At 43.9% G+C, this 20,486-nt stretch overlaps 1 protein-coding gene across 1 annotated transcript in view; it reads left to right on the forward strand.

Moving 5' to 3' along the window:
• The window catches only part of LOC131263086 (follicle-stimulating hormone receptor), a 70,156-nt gene extending 50,758 nt beyond the window's left edge, over positions 1-19,398 (forward strand). The window contains exons 2-15 of the mRNA XM_058265234.1: positions 2,872-2,943; positions 4,377-4,520; positions 4,603-4,746; positions 5,847-5,918; positions 6,003-6,074; positions 6,773-6,841; positions 14,127-14,264; positions 14,385-14,525; positions 14,667-14,732; positions 15,088-15,231; positions 15,395-15,466; positions 15,539-15,837; positions 16,437-18,152; positions 19,097-19,398. Of these exons, the coding sequence (XP_058121217.1) occupies positions 2,872-2,943; positions 4,377-4,520; positions 4,603-4,746; positions 5,847-5,918; positions 6,003-6,074; positions 6,773-6,841; positions 14,127-14,264; positions 14,385-14,525; positions 14,667-14,732; positions 15,088-15,231; positions 15,395-15,466; positions 15,539-15,837; positions 16,437-18,152; positions 19,097-19,398 (3,451 nt within the window). The remainder of the gene's footprint in view (positions 1-2,871; positions 2,944-4,376; positions 4,521-4,602; positions 4,747-5,846; positions 5,919-6,002; positions 6,075-6,772; positions 6,842-14,126; positions 14,265-14,384; positions 14,526-14,666; positions 14,733-15,087; positions 15,232-15,394; positions 15,467-15,538; positions 15,838-16,436; positions 18,153-19,096) is intronic.
• The last annotated feature ends 1,088 nt before the right edge of the window (positions 19,399-20,486 follow it).

The raw sequence follows: 20,486 nt of genomic DNA on the forward strand, positions 1-20,486 counted from the left end.
AACATATTCCTTCGACAACGACACGACACGAACGCCTTTTTCTAGGGGCGACCGAGAATCCTTTTAGCTCGTTCGACGCGTACCTCCGTCCCCTCCCCCTTGAAACGCACCTTTTGTCAGCGGCCTTTGGCCTCGATCAAAACGATTCCGTAACCCTCCGGAATGGACCCCCTTTGCTGCCTTAACGCATCGTCTTCGGCATCATCGTCTTCGGCGTCATCATCATCTGGTGACAAACACTCGGCAAAGCATGATTTACTAGCGCCTGGTGAGGGGCCATTTTTCGGTGTTGGAGTAGAATTTTAATCTCTTCACCTCGACCGTCGTCACCTGCGTCGCTATTCGACACTATTTGCCCATCATAATCACACACACACACACGCCCGAATCCAGACCCTTTGTCGGTCCTAGGCCTGCTAGGAAGAAATTCGAACCGCGGCGTCACCGACATCCTATCTCGAGGAAGATCGTTAAAAAGGTGACGCAAGATCCTGGGAAGATCCTCGCACCAGCGCGCGTTGCTGCTTTGTTGCCATCCAACGACCAACGGAAGCGGGAATGGGGGGGAGAGAGTGGGGGATTTCGGAGGTAGTCAAACCCATTCCGACCGGTAGGAGACGCCCGGGTCGTTTACGAGGTCGCCCTTGGAAACGGTCTCCCTGACACGTTGGGATGATAAATTGGTTTCGGGCCCGTCCGTGTGCCATTCGCTGTTGAAGTTGTTATTTTGCGTTATCCTTTTTTACCCCCTCCTCTTATTTTTTTGGGCGGATGATGTTTGTTTGGCGCTTGTTGTGGGTTTTTTGTTTGGCAAGGCAATTTTTTTTTCTTGCTGCGAAATTTTCCTTTCAAATGGACCTGCGGGCGAGCGGGCGGGCGGCCGTTCGGGTACAAAAGAGAAATTTGTTCCGCGAGATAACGCCCGGAAAAGCGCCTGGAGGAGGGGGGATTTTTTTAACGACCCACCGATTTTGGTGACCAAACGAGATGGGCTGGTGCGAGATGGTGCCATTAACCGCCACGTGTGTATTATTCGAAGCGCCATCACAGCGAACCCGCCCGGGTGTCAAAGGAGCAAGTGTATCAAATTAGTCGGTACTCACACCCTCTCGGAGCTTTCCTTTTCCCTCTCCCCCTTTTTTTTTTTGAAAGCGGATCCCTTTTGTTACATCCCATCACGGCCACTTCCTGCTGGAATGATTTGAGTGGAGGTAGAGGGCTTCTAATGCGATACGCTTCTTATATTTTTTTGTCAATGACACGATTCGAGCGTACAGTGGAAAAATACCATGATGGATTTATTTTATGAGAAACCCAGCCATACAAAATCGCGATATTGCCAGACGGCGATGGTCAAAATAATGGGCTCCGAGCGTAGCCGGATATCCGATTCTGTTTCGTTGGACGGTCGAAACTTTTTCCTTGCAGGTCGAACCGGCTCACTCTTGCCCACCACGTAGCGTTTTGTGAGGCATGTGAAAAACAAGCACGCGAACAAAAAAACATGGAAAAATCCAAATACGTCACTTACACTTTTCTTTAGGCCCACCCCCCTGGAGGGTTTCACCCTGGGGTCCGGGTCCGAAAAACGAAAGTAGCTTCGCTTCAAAGTGTGGTTTTTGTGAGATGACATTTTTTTCCCTCACTTCGATTAACCTAGAAGGTCGTAAATGTCACATACGGTGGGCCGGTGGAAAATAGGTCTCCGTATGAAAAACTGTTAAGGAAATTCATCCGGAAGTTTATCCAATTTTGTAGCGAAACTGATGAATCAGTGAAACCATCAGCCCAACTAATGCTGTCTGCGTCATGGTTTCCCTTTTGCGTCTGGGGGTTTTCCCTCGATACTTTCCCATGCCCTATTTTTAATGAAACTTTGTTATCGAAAGCTCCCACAGTCGACTGAATGCCAGCAGTCTTAGTTTGCAATAAAAACACGCACAATTTAAGCCCGATCATGTGAACCGAGAAATGAACTGATACAAATCCACCAACCAAACGTGCGTGTACAAAAGGAAACCCTAAGATGCTCGGGATTTTCCAGTAAGACTCCGGCGCTGGAACCGCTCGGAAAACAACACGATCCTCAATAGCAAGGGCGGCCGCCAGAACAGTTTATTACAGACCCCTGCATTGTCATCCGGTTTTGTGACTTCCGGGATGCAACTATTCTTTTCCCTCCGGTTAGCTTCCTAATGGCTTATTACTTCCGGTAAAATGGGGAAACATAGAGCGCGGACAACAGCCGTTTGCCTCGCTTTGTGGGCAAACTTTTCCAGGTCGTCATCTTCGTGAGTCGGGGACCATCGTATATCAATGGAAAAGGAAACGTAACTCGCAATTCACCTCGAGGACGGAGGATGGAAAAGTAGTTTTGTTTTTCTGATAAACTAGGTCAATCCACTTGCGGCAACGCTGTTGCTGTTTGCCCGAGGGCACTAAAGAGCACCATTAGGAGGAAAAAAGATGAACCATTGCGAAAGTCAAAAGAAAGGGTTTTCACATTTTTTTTTCGGAAGAGGGCATTCGATCGGAGTCATAAATTATCTCATTTAATAGTCAACCGTCAAACTAATAGAAGCGCTGTGGCAACAAGACATTGGAGTTCATGGGTCGTTCACTCCGGGGTTGGTGGGGAAAATGGCCCATAAAGTGGCACTCTGGGTGTGCCCGAGGAAGTGAAGAGGCTGTTCTCCATTCCCAAAACCAACACAATCGATCGAGGCCAATTAATCCCCCCGACCTTAGTGCTCCCCCCGGGGTTAGTTTGTTCCCTTTGCGCGGATCGTTTAAAATAATTTCGTTTACCCAATGTGAGGCTAATGAATTTCATTTCTAATACCATTCTTTCTTTCGTCTTTTCCTTTGCAGAGATCTTAGCAACAACAACATAACCCACTTACCAAATAAGTCATTCGACACGCTGCCAAATCTTGAGGAGCTGTGAGTATACAAAGCGAAACCAAGTGAAAAACTAAAACAGCACCCTGGAGGGATGATGGAAAAGTAGTTGCTAGTTTGTAATTAATGTTTTTCCTGCCGGTGCCGGGGCAAAGTTTGAGAAAACATCCATCATCAAAGCCATACTTTGCGACGTGAGTCTAATCAAGCCCTGTCCCGGTTGACCCGGTCAGCAGCGTCGGCTGTTGGAAGAAAGTTTGTGACACGAGGCGTTCCGTTATCAAACGTAATTACATCGATAACGGTGGAAGGTATGGCCCGGTTTCGGTCACATTTCTTCAGCGCAGAACTTTGTCCGGCTCTCGAATGGAGGAAATGTTTTATAATTAAAAAGTTTTCTTTCGATCTCTAGCCATCAACGCTAGAGAGTATCATGCAAGCTTATTTTAAGAGTATAACTCTTCTAACAGGTTGATGCTGATGATGATGATGAGGAATAACTTTTGTGAATTCCACCATGGTCTAATTCAGTGATGTCAAACTCGTTTCACCTTGCGGGCCGCATTTCCTCCCAAAATAGGTTCGTGGGCCGCATTTTCTCCCAAAATAGGCTCGCGGGCCAAACCATATAATTGATTGGAGTGATGAAAATATGTTCTTATCAATGTGGTTTTATCTTAACAGTCAATCATGTTTTACATTTTCACATTTTTTCATATTATATTACTTCTTATAAAATTTATAAATTTTGAGTAAAAGAGAGGGTTTGTTGCTCAATCATTTTCCAAATTTTAACGAATTCAAATCAAGTTTATTGAAATATATGTTGCAGTTCAACACTATTGTGTCTTTTGTTAATGATTTTAGAAAAGTAAAGGTATTGGAATTACAATAGCCAACTTATTGCTCCGCATTTGTTATTTTGTTTGGAATGGTCTTGTAGTATAGAAACGTTTGTTTTCTATAAACACTATTTATCCACTTGTCTAGAAAAATCTGTGTAAAACCTTTGCTGCAAAGTTGCATATCACTTTCTTATTGAAATAGTTTAAATTGACATTCGTTCAGTTCTCTTGCAATTCGCAGTTCGTGAAAAAATTTACATTAAATATTTTGGTAATTACTATAAGCCAATACTCAAGGATCCAAACTTTCGATGTAATGTTTCAAAGGGGTCGCGGGCCGCACCCAATGGTCTTGCGGGCCGCATGTGGCCCGCGGGCCGCATGTTTGACATCCCTGGTCTAATTCATCCGTCTTTTTCTGCGAAAGATAAAGTTAACTCGTGATGTTGCAAACTCTTCTGAAAGTATTTGTGTAGCTTTGAGGATGTTTGGATAATTTACGCTTTTCGTTGGCAACAGATTGCATCAACGCGGTATGCATCAGCGCACTAATGAATTCATATTCAGTTGAACAAATAATAACCACCTAATGAAACTCGACTGTCCGTCTCCTTCGTTCCTTCCACACAGCATCCTTTCCCACAACAAGCTGGATCAAATTTACAGCGAGGCGTTCTTCGGGCTCTCCAATCTGAAGAAGATTGCGCTGCAAAACTGCGGCCTGGCGCGCGTCCCGATGGAGGCACTGAGGCGCGTCCGGACGGTAATCTCTCTGTAAGTTTTCCTGCACCAGTCCGTTTCGGGCATCAGGCGTAATGCGTATGGCTAAACACACTGATTTATCTACTTCATGCAGCCAGCTAGACAACAACCTCATCGCCGACATGGAGAACGTTACCTTTCGGGGGTTGCACTTGCTGAAGAGCCTGAGACTGGAAGGCAACCTGCTGCAGCGGGTTCCGACGGAGGCATTGATCGGACTGAGATCATTAGAAGCTTTGTGAGTAGTTGGGGACTTTAAAGTCGGTGGATGTCGGTTTGGGGAACACAGCTTTTGCTGAGATTACGGTTTTCTCATGTGGCTTCCAGTCGCGTACAAGAAGTTTAATTTTAATTGGACTAAATCTTTTACTTGGAAGACGATTGTAAGACAGTTGGGATGCTGTACACCAATTGTGCAACTCTGTGCAAGGTGATGTTCTTTTAAAATGATAATTCGGAGACATTTATTTTGAAATTATACTTGAAGCCGAGATACAATTGAAAACCGAAAAGGCCTTAATCGCGAAGAAACAATAAATTACAAAGAAGCATGTCATAACAAAAGCGGGTCAAACTTTTTCCCAAGCAAAAACAAAGTGCATTTCTCTACATCATCATAAAACCCGCACAGAATCAATCGGACTGACAGCTTATGATAGCACGGTTGGCACATTTTGACATCCAATATCCTGGCCACTTTGTCCCGCGACTGCCCGCCATCATATCAAACATATCTATCCGTTCCGCACAAGACGACGCGTGACGTTTGGAATCCTGCCAGCTGCAATGTCGTCCTCCGGTGGTGGATTTGGAAGGTTCTGTTTCGAGCGATCCGAACAACAAAAGGGCGAACTCTCTCCCTCGGAAATGGATACATTCTGTCGCAAACGTTTCTTCCGATGCACCGGAAGTCCACGGCGCGCGTCTTCCTATGAACGATGGCATCCTTTTGACCGAGATTGTGTCGTGACATTATTTCATCCGACATCCGTGCAACCCCCATCGGGGTAGAAATGTGTCACAAATGGGGCTGCAGTTTGTAGTCGCTAGCGTAAGCGTTCCACGACACCCGCCGGGTCGAATGCAGTGCGATGCAATCAAGCTGAAAGCTTCGTGCGGACGTTGTTTCGGGTTTTTGTTTTTTTGCAAGGGCTTTTGTTTTTGAGCGAAAATGTATCCGCTTGAGAAATGATCCATTTAGGGGACGAAGAGTAATGAGCGCTGAGTGAAAACTCGACAGGGTTCTGTCGCGGAAAAGCTAGCGAAACCCGTCGAACGCTGTACATATTCTGGGTGTTTAATTTAATCCATCGTTTTCCTTCGCATTTTCCTCCACAGAAACTTAGGAAATAATTTACTTACAATTATCAAAGAAAGAGATTTTCCAGTTTTGGATAATTTATACATGCTGTAAGTATACTTTACCTGTTCGAAATTGAAACACAATCCATGCTAATCTTCTCGCCGCAATTCCGTTTCTCTTTCGCTTTTCAGAATATTAAGAAGAAATCAAATAACTGAAATTACTTCCGGTGCTTTAACGAATCTAACTCGACTCAAAGTTTTGTAAGTATCATCACATCGTTCATTGACGGGTAACTCCTTGACCCACGCTTCCGACACACCCAAAATCGACCACCAAAGTTTTTCTCGTCTGACAAACGCACACCTTACCGAGAGCCTAAAGGAGAAATTCGAACAAAAAAATACAAGACAATATAATGGCGAACAAAAACACCAAACGTTCCCGAAAAAACAATTGAAGCGTGAATCTTTACTACACTGTTCCAATGGAAAACAAATCCAGCTTCCCCAAACCAAAACGAGGGCTTTTGTCTGTTTTTTTTTCACCCACTGAGCGAAGTAAAAACATGTCCGCAACGAATGCACTCCGGAAAATGGCATTCGGCGCTTGAAACAATTCACGCTCACGCCCTCCAATTAAAGGTCAACGAGTAATAATTCCACGAGCCGCCCAACCGTAACCGTGGGTCAGGTAGGGAGAGAACGCGGGGGCGAAAAAAAAGTTTGCCAAATTTATTTGCATAAAACCCACTCGAACGACCGAGTTATGCTAAGAGCGCCGCACCAGCCGCTCCCCAAACCATTCGAGTGGGGCAACATTTGCCGGTTGCGTTTTTCAGACGATTAAAACTTTACCCCTTCAGTGCGTTGTGTGGGTGCATCCGGTGGCCGGAAGGAGATTGCAGTGCATTTCCGGGCCGTTCTAAACGATCCACTTCTCGCCATTTGTCTCTTTGCAGAGATGTAGATGATAATAGCTTAAGCTCAGTGCCTGTTGGCCTCGAGAACCTAATGATGCTGCAGGAAATGTAAGTACATGCAATCATGCTTTGGGTTGGTTGGAAAAAGGGATGCGGCGGGGGAGGGGGTTAGAAAAGAAGTTATGGACTTTAGGTAAGGTCATAAAGCCTCCGAGTGAGGATACGCAGAGAAAGTGCAACTTTTTACCCCTTTGACCTCAAATCGTATTATAATCGGTTCGGTAACAACCCGGTAGCGTTCAGGGATAAAACGACCCATGCCAATCTCATAAATACACCCTTCGCTAGCCATGCTGGCATTATTCTGCATACAGTTTTTATGGTTCTGTGTGAAAAACACCGCTCATCGACTTGATCATAAAAGGCATTCTTAATGTGGTTGAACCAATGGTGAAAAATCTATAAAGGTTCTTTCTAACTGAAACGCGGCCAGCGAATGAAAACGAATGACCAAAACTATTTCTCGGCAATTTAATCTTCCATTTTACATGGCCTCACCGTCATTCTCTTCCTTTTTTCGCTCCGGGAAAGTTACACCGCAATTACACGAGCCAATTTTCCACCGTACCTTTTACATTATCGGTCTACCGTTTAATCTTTCCTGATGCGATTAAAGTGGAAAAAATGGAAGCTGCCCCAGAGAGAATGAAAGAGGAAAGGACCTAAGGCTTAAAAGAAGTGGAAAATCAGGAACCCCACCTCGGATACATTCCGAGGCAATTAGAGAGGCCAGCCTTTCGTCCGTCCATCGTAGTTCGGTAGTTTCTTTTGCTTTTTAACTAATTGGATTTACCTTCCCATTAGCCGTGTCCGCTTCCCATGCTGTTTCGTTCGTTGAGTTGTGGAAAGAAGAAATCTTTTCTCTCACTCTTGCTACCGTTGTCTTGCTCTCAATCTAAAAGCTGCCGCCAGGCGCATCTTTAACGCCAGACTTTTCATCCTGACCAGCCTTGCATCCCTCTCGATCCTCGTCCTAGTTGTCTATCAAGGCGGGATTTTCAACCTCGAAGCAATCATCCCGGAAAAGCTCCTACACCGGCGATCCACAGCTCACTGGACCGGAGCTGACTGGCAGCTGTGTGTCCACTCTGATAGTGGCGATAGTAGCCCGGTTGGTCTGTGTGTTCTTCTCATTCATTATTCATAAGCCTTTCAACGTTTCTGCTGTAAGATTTACGTCGTATTCTATTAGTGGGTGCTTCGTCAGCATCAAGCGAACCAGCTTGGGTTCTGTTGCTCGAAGATGGTTGAGGATAGTTTCTTTTTTACCCTGTTCTGCGGGATGAAACGAGCCGTTGGAGTCTTGAAGAATGGCTGTGTCTGATTTACAATGCACTTTCTAGAAGATAGTAAGGAAGTTAACCTCAGCGGTGGTAACATGAAAATTACAAAATATATTGAACTAATTTTTGTATTACTTAGGATGATAAACTTAAAAGCTGTTTTTCATTTCTCATGAACCATCAATTTTCAATTGAACAATTTTTATCGTACTCAAAACAGTTGTTATCATACTCGACTGTTTTATATAAATTAAGCCTACATATCATTAAACCTGTATGACCTGTCATCAAACTTCGGATAGCTTATTTGGAGAACTATGCGAAACAGCGAGTTATTTTACCGCATGCGTAATAATGTTTCCACCAGCCGATAAGGTACAAACAAACGTTAACATCGGGATTTTTCTATGTAGTAAAAAAAAAATGATACGACCTGAAGTCAAATGTTATATTTCAATAAGAAGGGACTTACCCCGGTCTGCACTCGAAATTTCTTGCAGAAACATCTGTCTTGATGGGTGAAGGATCTGTGGCCATAATTCTTTACTTAGTACGGAGCGAAATGAAGATTAAAAAGATATAAATATAAAAAAAAGCCTATTCGAAACTCCATCAGAGTACAGCAAGCCTCAGACAAACATTGAGCCGTACTTGGAAGTCAATCTTTCAAAGATCTATTATAACGTTTAAAAGATCTATTATACGTTCCGGAAACGTGTAGAGGCCGTAATGGCCATACGTATACACTTAAAACATTTTTATCATCATTGAAGACTGTGAAAAAAATGAATACATGAACATGAATAAACAGAAAATATTAAAACCAAAATTGCAGAATTCTTTTGAATCGCATCATCATTAAGTGGTGCAAACATTATTACACATACGGTAAAAAATATGCACTGAAATGCAATTTAGAAACATCACATTCGCTCACAATAGGAAGTATTGTTTAAATGAAAAGTGTATTGAAAGATCTTTTATATGAAATCCTGCACCTAGACTTCAAAGTTTTGGCTGTTAATAGATTGTTACAAAATATATGATTTGTGGAGGGGTAGCTCGTGCAGCTGAACTGAATTTCCTTTAACAAATCTACCTCAATCTATCTCAATTATATCTAACTTTTAGGAATTAACTGTTTGTTTGTCAACTTTATTTTGAAATTTTTATTAAAATACCGTAACAAATAGACACGCAGTTGTACGAACAAATCATTCCATTCCCCTTTTTACAATATTATAAAGTCTGTAAAAATAATTCCTTTCGATATGAATGTGTTATAAATCGTCTATAATTTGTTTACTCTTAAGGATGTAAATGAAGTTTATGTTTTCCAACTTCATAAGAACATTCGCGTAAGGCAAATGTCGAGTTTTTTTATTGTTTTCGAATAATGTCGAAGAAAAAAGTAGCAAAAAATGAGTTATGCACCTGTGCTCGATCTTATATCCATTTATCCTTCATATTGTATAGTACCCACGGAAGATATTTTTGTACATCTATGTTGACCGTAGGAATTGTAGCTGTGCGTGTTAAGCCAAATAAAACGAACCCACGCAAAAAGTATCGCTGATGTTCATCGTACATATGAAGCGATTGAACAGATGCACCCGTTATACATTCGTGCCCCGAGCGATCGAGCAATTGTGTACAAAATCTAGAGTCGTCAATGGTTAAAGGTACTGGTGTGGAAGTGTACTGATCCTGACAATCCGTGGGGTTAACAAGTTTAGTATGTTTGGCTATCATAGACCGCCTTTCGCGCTCGAATGAAACTACAACAAAACTCATGTTTCGTGCATCCCTAAGCTCCACTGTAGAGGGTAAACAGATTGGGGTTATATCAGGGCGTGTAATATCAGCTGGTTCTTTGAGCTCGAGCAACGCTATATCATTCATAAATGTGGTGTTGTTATATTCTGGATGTACGGTAATCGTTTCGATTGATAACTTCTGACTTGAGGCATAATCTCCTAGGAGAATATGTATCCTGAAACAAACAAGAAATAGCTTAGTAAATAAACAATCGATAAGATCAGTGAAATTACCACGATACTTACACCGTACGATTCAAAATGCAATGTGCAGGTCCAACGGCATACCATTCATTAATGAGCGTCACTTGGCATCCAATAACGAAGTTGTTGTATGAAGTCTCTATTTCTATCAATCCAATCCATGGATAAATGTTGCCATTTTTTCCATCGATTTGAGGAGCGATTCCGCAATCATCCTGGTTCAGGTATTGCAGATTCGGATTATCATCAATGAATCGCTGATTGACGTTGGAAGGATTCGTAGGCTCGACATATTGTTTAATCCAATCCAGATATTTCGCAACATCCGTAAAGACGGTGTACGCCGAAACATCACACAAGTTCGAAGAATCCACAGGAATAAACGAAACCAAACCTCGGATGAACCAACTTCCTGCATACTGGAACACGAGCCCTCCACCGCTGTCGCCGCGACATGCGTTTGCATTTCCGCTTCCCTTGCCGCAAAACATACTCGAAGTTAACACGTTCCTGTATGCTGCACGATTAGTTTCCACACAATCCCACCAACGGATGACATTCATGGCTGTTTCACGAAGCTTGTTTGATACAGAACGATTCTCCATCTGACCGAAGCCCGCCAAGGTTCCATTGTGCTCAATGATCCATTTCATGTCGTCGCCCTTATCCCACAAACATACCGGTTGAACGAAGTATGTCAATGTGATATTGGTAGCCAATTTGATCAAGGCAATGTCGTTTTCTATGTGGTTTGGGAAAAACTTTTCGTGAGCGATCAGCTGAGATACATTATGAACTTGTAAGCGATCGTCAGTGTTGTTTAATTCCATTCGGCCCAGGTGCACTTGTATGCTATGCTTCGATATAAGCCCATTAGAAGTGTAGACACAATGTGCCGCTGGAAGTAAAGACAGATTGAATCATTAAAAATATTCCACTAATTTGACTTTCAAGTCTCACTTACCTGTTAGAATCGTGTTTGTATCGATAATGGAACCTCCGCAAGCATATTTCCATGTGCCTTCAATCAAATGAAAGATGGTTGCGTGCCAAGGCCAAGGGTCCTTCGCTTCTTGGGCATAGTAGATGAGAAATTTGAACGGAACCTTACGTGCTCCGCATTCTCTCCGTTTTGGATCATATTTGGGTGGTATAACTATGCTATCTAATTGGTCTCTCCTCTTCGACGGCAGGAGAGGTACACCGTATTGGGCAATCCACTCTCCATACTTCGCCACATCAGTAAAGACGATATAACGTGAATTATAACTAAGAGCATATGAAATTATTCCTCGCACAAACCAATCTCCATCTTTAAAATACATAAGTGCACTGCCAGAGAAACCATCATACAAGTCTACATCGTTTTTACCACATAACATACTAGGCGACAAGAATCTTGCGTATGCTTGTGGGTTGTGTTCTAGGCATGTCACCCAATCTACGACTAAAGTTCGTGTTTCCAGAAAATGGACTGATGAACTAAAATAGAGCACTGGTTGTCCGAATCCTGCCAAAGTTCCTTCATTGTTGATGATCCACTCTAGATTGGTATCCATATCCCATAGACATATCGGTCGAACGAACTGCGTCATTGTTATGTTGGACGCTAGTTTGATCAGACCGATGTCATTGTCGATAGCCTTGACTCTGCGATTGTAGTTTGGATGTGGAACCAACATAGTTGCGTTGTGAATTTGCGTATGATCGTTAGTTTCATACAATTCAGTAAGTCCCAAGCGTACGTGTATCTTATCGATGGCTATTAGCTTCATATTAGGATACATGCAATGTGCCGCTGGAAAGAAGATTAAAAACAAGATAAAATGAATCAGCATTCCAAGTGGGCACCTCGACATACGAGTTTAAATCGCTCCGTAACCTTGCTTGCATGTTTAGTTGCTCGTATCTCCGAACGTCCGATTCGCATGTTATGGTCTTGTGCAGTTTTTCGATTCTATATTTCTGCTATAATTTCAATGCCAAAAAATGTTCAGTCGCTGGATCGCAACTTAAAAGCTCATATGCAGGAGCATCTGTATATCGAGGTACTACTGTAATCGGTTATTTCTATTAAAAGGCAACTGACCTGTAAGAATTGTGTCACTGTTGACAATACATCCACCACAAAAAAATTCAAAAGAACCATCTCTATTTTGGAAGACTGCTGAGTACCATGGCCAATGGTCCGCCCTTGATTTAGTTCCAACAGTGATGTATTGTGAAATCCACGTGAAATATTTTGCCACGTCCGTAAATATATGGTACTGTGAGGCATCACAGTGTCCGGTTGAGTTTGTAGGAATGAACGAGTATATAAGTCTCACGTACAAAATGCCTTCGTATTCAAGCACCACTCCTTGGCCTTTAGTATCACTGCACATCTTAGCATTGATTTTACCACAGTACATGTTGGTCTTAAGATGAAACCCATACACCTTTCGATCACTATTCCAACAGGTTAGAAAATTTACAATGCCGACGCGGAACCGCTGTAGCGATGTTGATAACGCATTTTGCTTAGTTTTGGTAAAACCAAGAATGAGGCTCTTTTTTTGGACGATCGATTCCGGCTTGTCGTCTATGTTCCATATACGCACAACTTGAATCTCAGTCGTCATGGTAATGTTAGTGGCCAATCGAATCAGTGCGATGTCATTTGCTAATGTTTCATTATTAAAGTTAGGATGCGGAATTACTGTTGATACTTCATACACTTGGTTTCCGTTTCTGGCATTATGTAATTCCGTTCGCCCCACGTGAACAGTAATGTTATGTTTTGAAATCAACTTGTTCTTGAAGAAGATACACTGTGCAGCTAAAACGTAATAGTAAATACATATATTCAATTTAACAGAATCATTTACATTAATTAAAGTAACATACATGTAAGAATCGTGTCAGTATCGACGATAGTGCCACCACAAGCATATTTGAATTCTCCTTCAATCAAATGATGTATCACTGCGCTCCAGGACGGATGGCCATCCCACATTTCGGATTTTATCTTTCGTTCTCCACATTTCAAAACCTCTTGTGCTTGTGATACACATGTAATAACCAGCATCACTGGCACAATTTTCGTATTCCACATTCTTTTGCACTATGACTTGATCTGAGCTAAAACACTTTGATCCACTCCGATGAATACAAGACTGCACGATTCCAGCATCCAACCAACTCAAGCATCCAGCCTCTACTGAACGAAGCAAAGTCGCGTAAAATCGCTTAGAACATGCTCACTCTTTTTCGGTAGGTTGTTGATTTCATTATCACAAAATGTGCTGCGAACATTGCACGTGTGACTTTTTGTCGCTGGATTTTTTCATTTCATCTCGTCGATGTGCTGCAACAGCGTACAGTTGGTTTTGAGTCAAAACTTTGATAAGCTGCCTGGCTGAAAAATGCTGAACACATGTGAGACAACCTATGGGTTCTGCTGTTGTTCCTCGAATCTGAACAAGAGGAACATGAATTTTTCAACATGCGATAACATGCAGAACCACTCAATGTTCTACAAACATGTAACGATTTTTTATTGTCAATTTAAGTCAACATTGAGACAATATTGTCTTAAGTATTACTTGTACGTACATATGCAAAAAACTAGAAATTTTGGTAAAAAGTATTCGATTTAAATTTGTTAGTGCTTTTCGGAGCAAAAACAAAATCTTATTGTTATCGAAAATCTCAGAAATACTAAAAAATGGATGGCAATTTCAATAAAAAAATAATTTCAATAAATCAATTAGTTGTCAAGTTTTGATATAACTCAAAAGAAATCTTATATTAATCAACAAAACTGAACAACTTGAGCTAGCAACGAGCGGGCTGTGACTATTCAATTACGGAAATAGACAACTCTAGTAAGCCCTTAACCTTGCCGTATCCACAACCGAACGTCACAGCCTCCACGAAAGGCTTTAGAAGATCGCACTGTGGAGTCGGGTTTCGTTTTGACCGCTTTATCTCCACGTTCCACTTTTTGCTTTCTTCTATCTTTTCCCTTTTCTTTTGACTGCTCCTTAGCTCGGCATCCGGCAATCGCATCCGATGGATATCGAAGGGTGATTTCCCCAAAAATCTAGTCTCACTGGAACTGAAATCCAACCCCCTAGCCGGGATCAAACCCGGCGCCCTACAGAACATGCCACGGCTCCGAAAGCTGTAAGTAAAGCCGGGTGGGAAAATGAGTTACATCATCTCACATTCAAATCCTTTGCCTTCGATTCGCTGTGTGTGTGTGTGTGACTTGTGTTACTCATCTTATGCATGCCTTTTCTACAGCATCCTTTCCGACGTCCGCGGCCTCAATGAACTACCTCCACTGGACGGCTGCACTTCGCTCGAGGTGCTGCGAATAGATCGCGCCAACTTGTCCAAAATACCTGATCATATTTGTAAGACTTCACCCCGCTTGAAAAGCTTGTAAGTATGGACATGACGCCGACGATGGTAATGATGATGCTCGAGAGTCCTCTCGGGTACGACCCATTCATCTTGCAATTTTCTTCCGTTTGTACCTTACCTCCGTTTCTCTATTTGCTTTGGTTCTCTTTTTCTCTCTAGGGATTTGAAATCCAATATATTGTTAAGCATTCCAAATGTAACAAACTGTCGTGATTTAAGATTGCTGTAAGTACCCTTTTCTCTATCTCTCCCTCTTACTCGATCGACTGAACGATGGTGTGTTTGCCTCGTTGAAGATTAAAGAGCATTGTGGAAAATTACATTTTTCTTTATTACCTCCACTTTACCCATTTATATTATTTTCTCCGTCTTCCTCTCTTTACCTCTCTCTCCGATGGATTTCCCTTCGGATGTTTCCGGTGGTGAAAACAAACCACTGAAACAAAACCGAACCGAATGCACGACGGATGTGCACGACGGCGTTGCGTTCTCGGTGCATCCCGGGCGGATTTACTGCTGGAAAAATAAACCTCTCGATTGGCCTCGATGCGCCTCATGGACATACACCAACCTTCACCAGAGATTTAGCCAGCAATAGGATAAGTACACTACACGGTGCACCGTTCTCTAGTCTCGGTCAGCTGCACGATCTGCTGCTTTCGAACAATGAAATCGAATCGATTCCACAGGATGCATTTATCGGACTGACCCGCCTGCAAGTGCTGTAAGTATTCGAGTGCAGTAAAAATGTAATCAAAACGAGACGAAGATAGAAACCGTTGCGAATAAATCATCGGTGAAATTTAATTCAATTGCATTTTACCATTCCCGGGTTAGTTTTTCACTACTTATGCATCTCTCTTTGCTACTTCCTTTCGCGTTTGTAGGGACTTGGAGTCGAACCGGGTTTACTTCATCCATCCGGATGCCTTTCGGCCGATGAAAAAGCTGGAAGACCTGTAAGTACCCTGCGACATGAGCAAAATCGAACCGAAAATAATTCCTTCCTTCCCGCCTCCACTTCCCTGCAGCAACCTTGGCAACAATCTCTTCCCGCAGCTCCCGACGGTCGGGCTCGAGCGGTTGCTGCACCTGAAAACCTTCAACAATCCGAACCTCCGGGAGTTCCCGCCGCCCGCGTCGTTCCCGCGCATCCAGACGCTCGTCCTCTCGTACGCGTACCACTGCTGTTCCTTTCTGCCGCTCACCACGGCCACACCGAAAGTTCCTAACACCTTCAACATTCGCGAGAACGTCCTCTTTCCGACCGACAACGAGTTCGACATGAGCCTGTGGAACAACAGCTACAATGATATCTGGCCACAGTTGCGTAAGTAGAAGGACAGTGGAACCGCAATCTCCGCTCAACAAGGAAATGTCCGCGCTAATGTTTTAGTCTCAATCATAAATAATAATATCAAATGATCAGAAAAGAAACAATTGTAATATAAACGATTCTGTATTCTATGAACGAAGCTTCTAAAGCTCATTATAAATGATAGCAACTTTCATCAAATAGCCTTTTTTAATAGTCTAGGCCAAGGGTCGGCACACGATTCCAGAAAAGGCACAGACGATGACAAATAATCTAAAACCGCGGGCCAGCTACCTTTTAACGATGTTTTAATGTTTTGAATGGTTTATTAAACCCTTTATAAAAAGAGTATCTTTTTTTTCTCCGAAGTGAAACATACACATACAGTATACAATATTATTACGTTTTACTTCTCATCGCAAATTTTTATACTTATTTTCGTTGAATTTAGTACTTTTTCAACCAGAGTACAAAACAACGAAAACTGGTAATATTTTACAAGAATTATAAGCGAATGATATCGCATGGATAGCTTATCATTTGCTTACAATTCTTGTAAAATATAACTAGTTTATGGCCTTCTAACGTGGGTATTCTTTCTTTTTCTTTTGTAGAAAACCTAAGTAAAAAGTTTGGCACACAAATAAGTGACCTCCTAAGTGCGTATGGCGCCGAATACGGAAGCTACCCGGGCCATATACCAACCTTCCCGGACGAGTACTTCGAAGACGAGTTGGGGATCACGCACGCCTCGCCGACGGCACAACCTGGCACGATTCAATGCCTCCCCGAACCGGGCCCATTCCTACCCTGCCAGGATCTGTTCGACTGGTGGACGCTTCGGTGCGGCGTGTGGGTCGTCTTTCTGCTTGCCATGCTCGGCAACGGTACGGTTGTATTCGTGTTGATCTTTTCGCGCTCAAAGATGGACGTACCACGCTTCCTGGTGTGTAACCTCGCCGCAGCCGACTTCTTTATGGGCATCTACCTCGGTTTCCTGGCGGTGGTGGATGCGTCCACCCTCGGCGAGTTCCGCATGTACGCCATCCCGTGGCAGATGAGTGCCGGCTGCAAGCTGTCCGGCTTCCTGGCCGTGCTCAGCTCGGAGCTGTCCGTGTACACGCTCGCCGTGATAACGCTCGAGCGCAACTACGCCATCACGCACGCGATGCACCTGAACAAGCGACTGTCCCTGCGGCACGCCAGCTACATCATGACGGTCGGCTGGACGTTCGCGATCACCATGGCCGTCCTGCCGCTGCTCGGCGTGTCCGACTATCGCGTGTTCGCCGTGTGCCTCCCGTTCGAGATCCAGAAGGGCACCGGCAGCCTGGCGTACGTCGTATTTCTCATGTTCATCAACGGAGTGGCCTTCCTCATCCTGATGGGGTGCTATCTCAAGATGTACTGCGCAATACGCGGCTCGCAGGCCTGGAACTCGAACGATTCGCGCATCGCCAAGCGGATGGCGCTGCTCGTCTTTACCGACTTTATCTGCTGGTCGCCGATCGCGTTCTTCTCGCTCACCGCCGTCTTCGGGTTGCATCTGATTTCGCTCGAGCAGGCGAAGGTGTTTACCGTGTTCATTCTGCCGCTGAATTCCTGCTGCAATCCGTTCCTGTACGCCATCCTTACCAAGCAGTTCAAGAAAGACTGCGTGCTGATCTGCAAGGCGATCGAGGAGTCGCGGGTAACGCGTGGCATCGGGCGCTGCCGGCATAGTTCCAACTTCAGCAATCGACACACGCCCGCCAACACCAACTCGCTGGTGGAACGTTCCTCGAAGGAGCTACCGCCGTTGCTGCCGGGTCAGACCTGCAACTGCGCTGCGAAGCTGATGGAGCAGGAGTCGGCCCGGTTGCGCTTCCACCATCAGCAGCAGCAGCAGCAACTTCGCCAGAGTGCCTTCACCCGCACCTGGCGTCGATTGATCCTGTGCAACTGGGGTGGATCGGGTGAGCGCACCCGAAGGCGCGGTGGCCGAAACGGCGACCAGTACGCGTACCAAATCGCGGAAATCCAACAGAAGCAACACAAGCGGGCCGGTTCGGTTTCGTCCAGTGAAAACTTTAGCTCGTCCCGATCGGACTCGTGGCGTAATGCACAGCATCACTGTGGCATTCCACTCCGTCTGTTGGATCCACGCCGGCGGCACACTTCGTGGCTGATCACGCGCAAGACATCACAGGATTCGAACCTCTCCAGTTCGCGCAACGACTCGTCGGGATCGACGGCGACGCAAAGTACCGGCACGTGGCGTATTTCGCGCTCGAGCGGTAGCACTTCGGTGGTGTTGCCGGGCGTGCGCGTCGATGGACATCCGGTTTCCAGTGAGTTACCAGCCATCCGTCCGTTCCGTTGCTGGTGGCGTTCTCACAAGGCAACCGTTCCTAAGATGATGCCTTGCACACAGTTCCGAGTCTTCAGGAGCTCCGGGATTGTGTGGCACCGGCCATTGTTGGTTTTTGAGAGCGCCATCACGAGATCAACCGTGGTTGAACCGATCGAATTAGATGATTCGTTTGCTGGAAAGTTTCACAATTCCATACGGCATTCTTTAACCCCTTCACAGTCCTGTCAAGTTCAGAAAATAGGTCTAAAAATTTTCACACTGTTTTTTGTATAGTTTTTTATCTAGAACCGAAGAAAAGTTATATGTTCCTAAATATTTTAGGATTTTTTTTATTAAATGATGATCAGTTTGGATATGTATTATTTGTGATTGTGATCGGCAATAATTTGTTGATAATAAGCAAAAATTCGGATCAATTACATAGATTAGCGTAAGTAATAAGTTTACAAACACATAAGAATGTGGTTTTTCGAAGCAAGTGCACTCGAAATAAACGACGCGCAACGAAAATAGAAACAAAATGGGGCAAAACTGTGAAGAGGTTAAAAGCTCCTTTTAAACGATAGCAACAATCACCCACCGTTAACTGTCAAACTGAAATTACCATGGCAACGTAATATGTTTGATTTGTTGCCATCGTAATTTATGCTAATTTATGCGCTAGTTTGAGATTCACAGCGCGTTTGCCAGTCAGCAATAAGTGAATGTTGCTTTTACTTAAAATGAACTCGCGGCCCTCGAAAGAAGAATTGTGTAAGAAATATTCCTAATTTAAAATTTTGGTCTTAAACAGCCATTGTACCATAGACCGTTTCGAACAGTTCAACTATTCTACTCCTTTAACTACCGATATTGTTTAAAGTTAACAAAGCCGCACTGTAAATTCTAGATATTGTTATAAATAAAACTTCCTCTTTCCAGGTGCCGCTCGACAGTCCATCCCCGGTGGCAAGCCGAGGCTCGTGCGGCAAGCGGCCGTCCAGGAGGATACGCACGAGCTGTCCTGTTCGCCACCGCGTCTCGGTGTCCGCTTCCTGCCCACGATACCGTCGGCCGCCGACAGCAGCGTGCAGCTGGACGACGACACGGCCGAAGCGGCCAGTCCGACCTCAAGCCAAAGCGGCATCCAGCCGGCCCCCGCACCGTTCTACGCCATCCTACACGGTAGCGGCCACCCTCAGGCAACCGTCTCTAGTCTTAAAGATAAAACCAAACCCCCGTGAGTGGAGGACACGCCGCCGCTGGCCTCGGGTGTCGTGCAGGAAATGGCACCATCCGAGCGACAGCCAGAACTCCTGCCTGAAGAGCCCAAAACACACCCAGAAGTCAACACGTAGCTTAACTAAACTCTTTTTCTCCGTCACTCTCTCTCTCTCTTTTTCCAAAACCCTCATACCCTTAAGTATTATTTTAATTCCTCAGTGGCATTAGTAACAGGTGGGACACCGGCGTGCGTCACTGCAAGTTTCGTGTTAACTTCTTTTTGAAACTATTTTTTCACGGTTTTTCTTGCTCACTGCTCAATGATTCATCAAAAAACCTACTGTCCACAATGTCCATCTTTCCTCATCATCAATCGGTGTCAACTGAGGGGTCGTTCCTTCCCCGCGGTTAACGAATGTTTGCGTATCTTGTATGTATGTTCTATGGATGTTTGTGTGTACATATGTAGGTGGTAAATGTAGTAAAAAAGGTTACTTATGTGACATGGCAGGAACGAACGAAAGGGAAGGTAAAATCGTTACTAATTGCAAATTATAAAACATTGAAAATAACAAAAGAGTAACGCAAGCACTTCAAAGATATATAAAAATCAAGTAGAAGGATAGGTAAAGATGGAAATGGAAAATACTGTGTGATATTAAGAAGATTTTATATGACTATGAACAGGTACTGCTAGCAGAAATATATGCAACCCGTTAAACTAAAATGAATAAGTGCGGAGCGATGAGGAAACGGAACCAGAAACAAGGACTGTGAAAATGGCACGATTTACAGGAAAAGAGTAAGTGATTGTCGACGTATAGAATGAAATGGGCATAGAAAAAATGGTTTGAAGGTAGCTAGGGATGAAACAAAACGTGAAGTGTAACGGTTGAATGAGAAATTCAAATGCTATATTTGAAAAATAATGGTTTGAAATAATTCAGAGCATACAAGTTTGCATACACCATCTTGTTGTACGCTACTTGCAAGCATCCTGGACGCAAGTGAAGTATTTCACTTCAACTTCCCTTTTAGCGAATACACCAATATTTGTTTGTTGAAGTCCTGATGTCCTAAAAATTTTCTTTTTCTTACATTTTAAAAA

The sequence above is a fragment of the Anopheles coustani genome, chromosome 2, assembly GCF_943734705.1.
Source record: "Anopheles coustani chromosome 2, idAnoCousDA_361_x.2, whole genome shotgun sequence".
In the NCBI taxonomy this organism is placed as follows: domain Eukaryota; kingdom Metazoa; phylum Arthropoda; class Insecta; order Diptera; family Culicidae; genus Anopheles; species Anopheles coustani.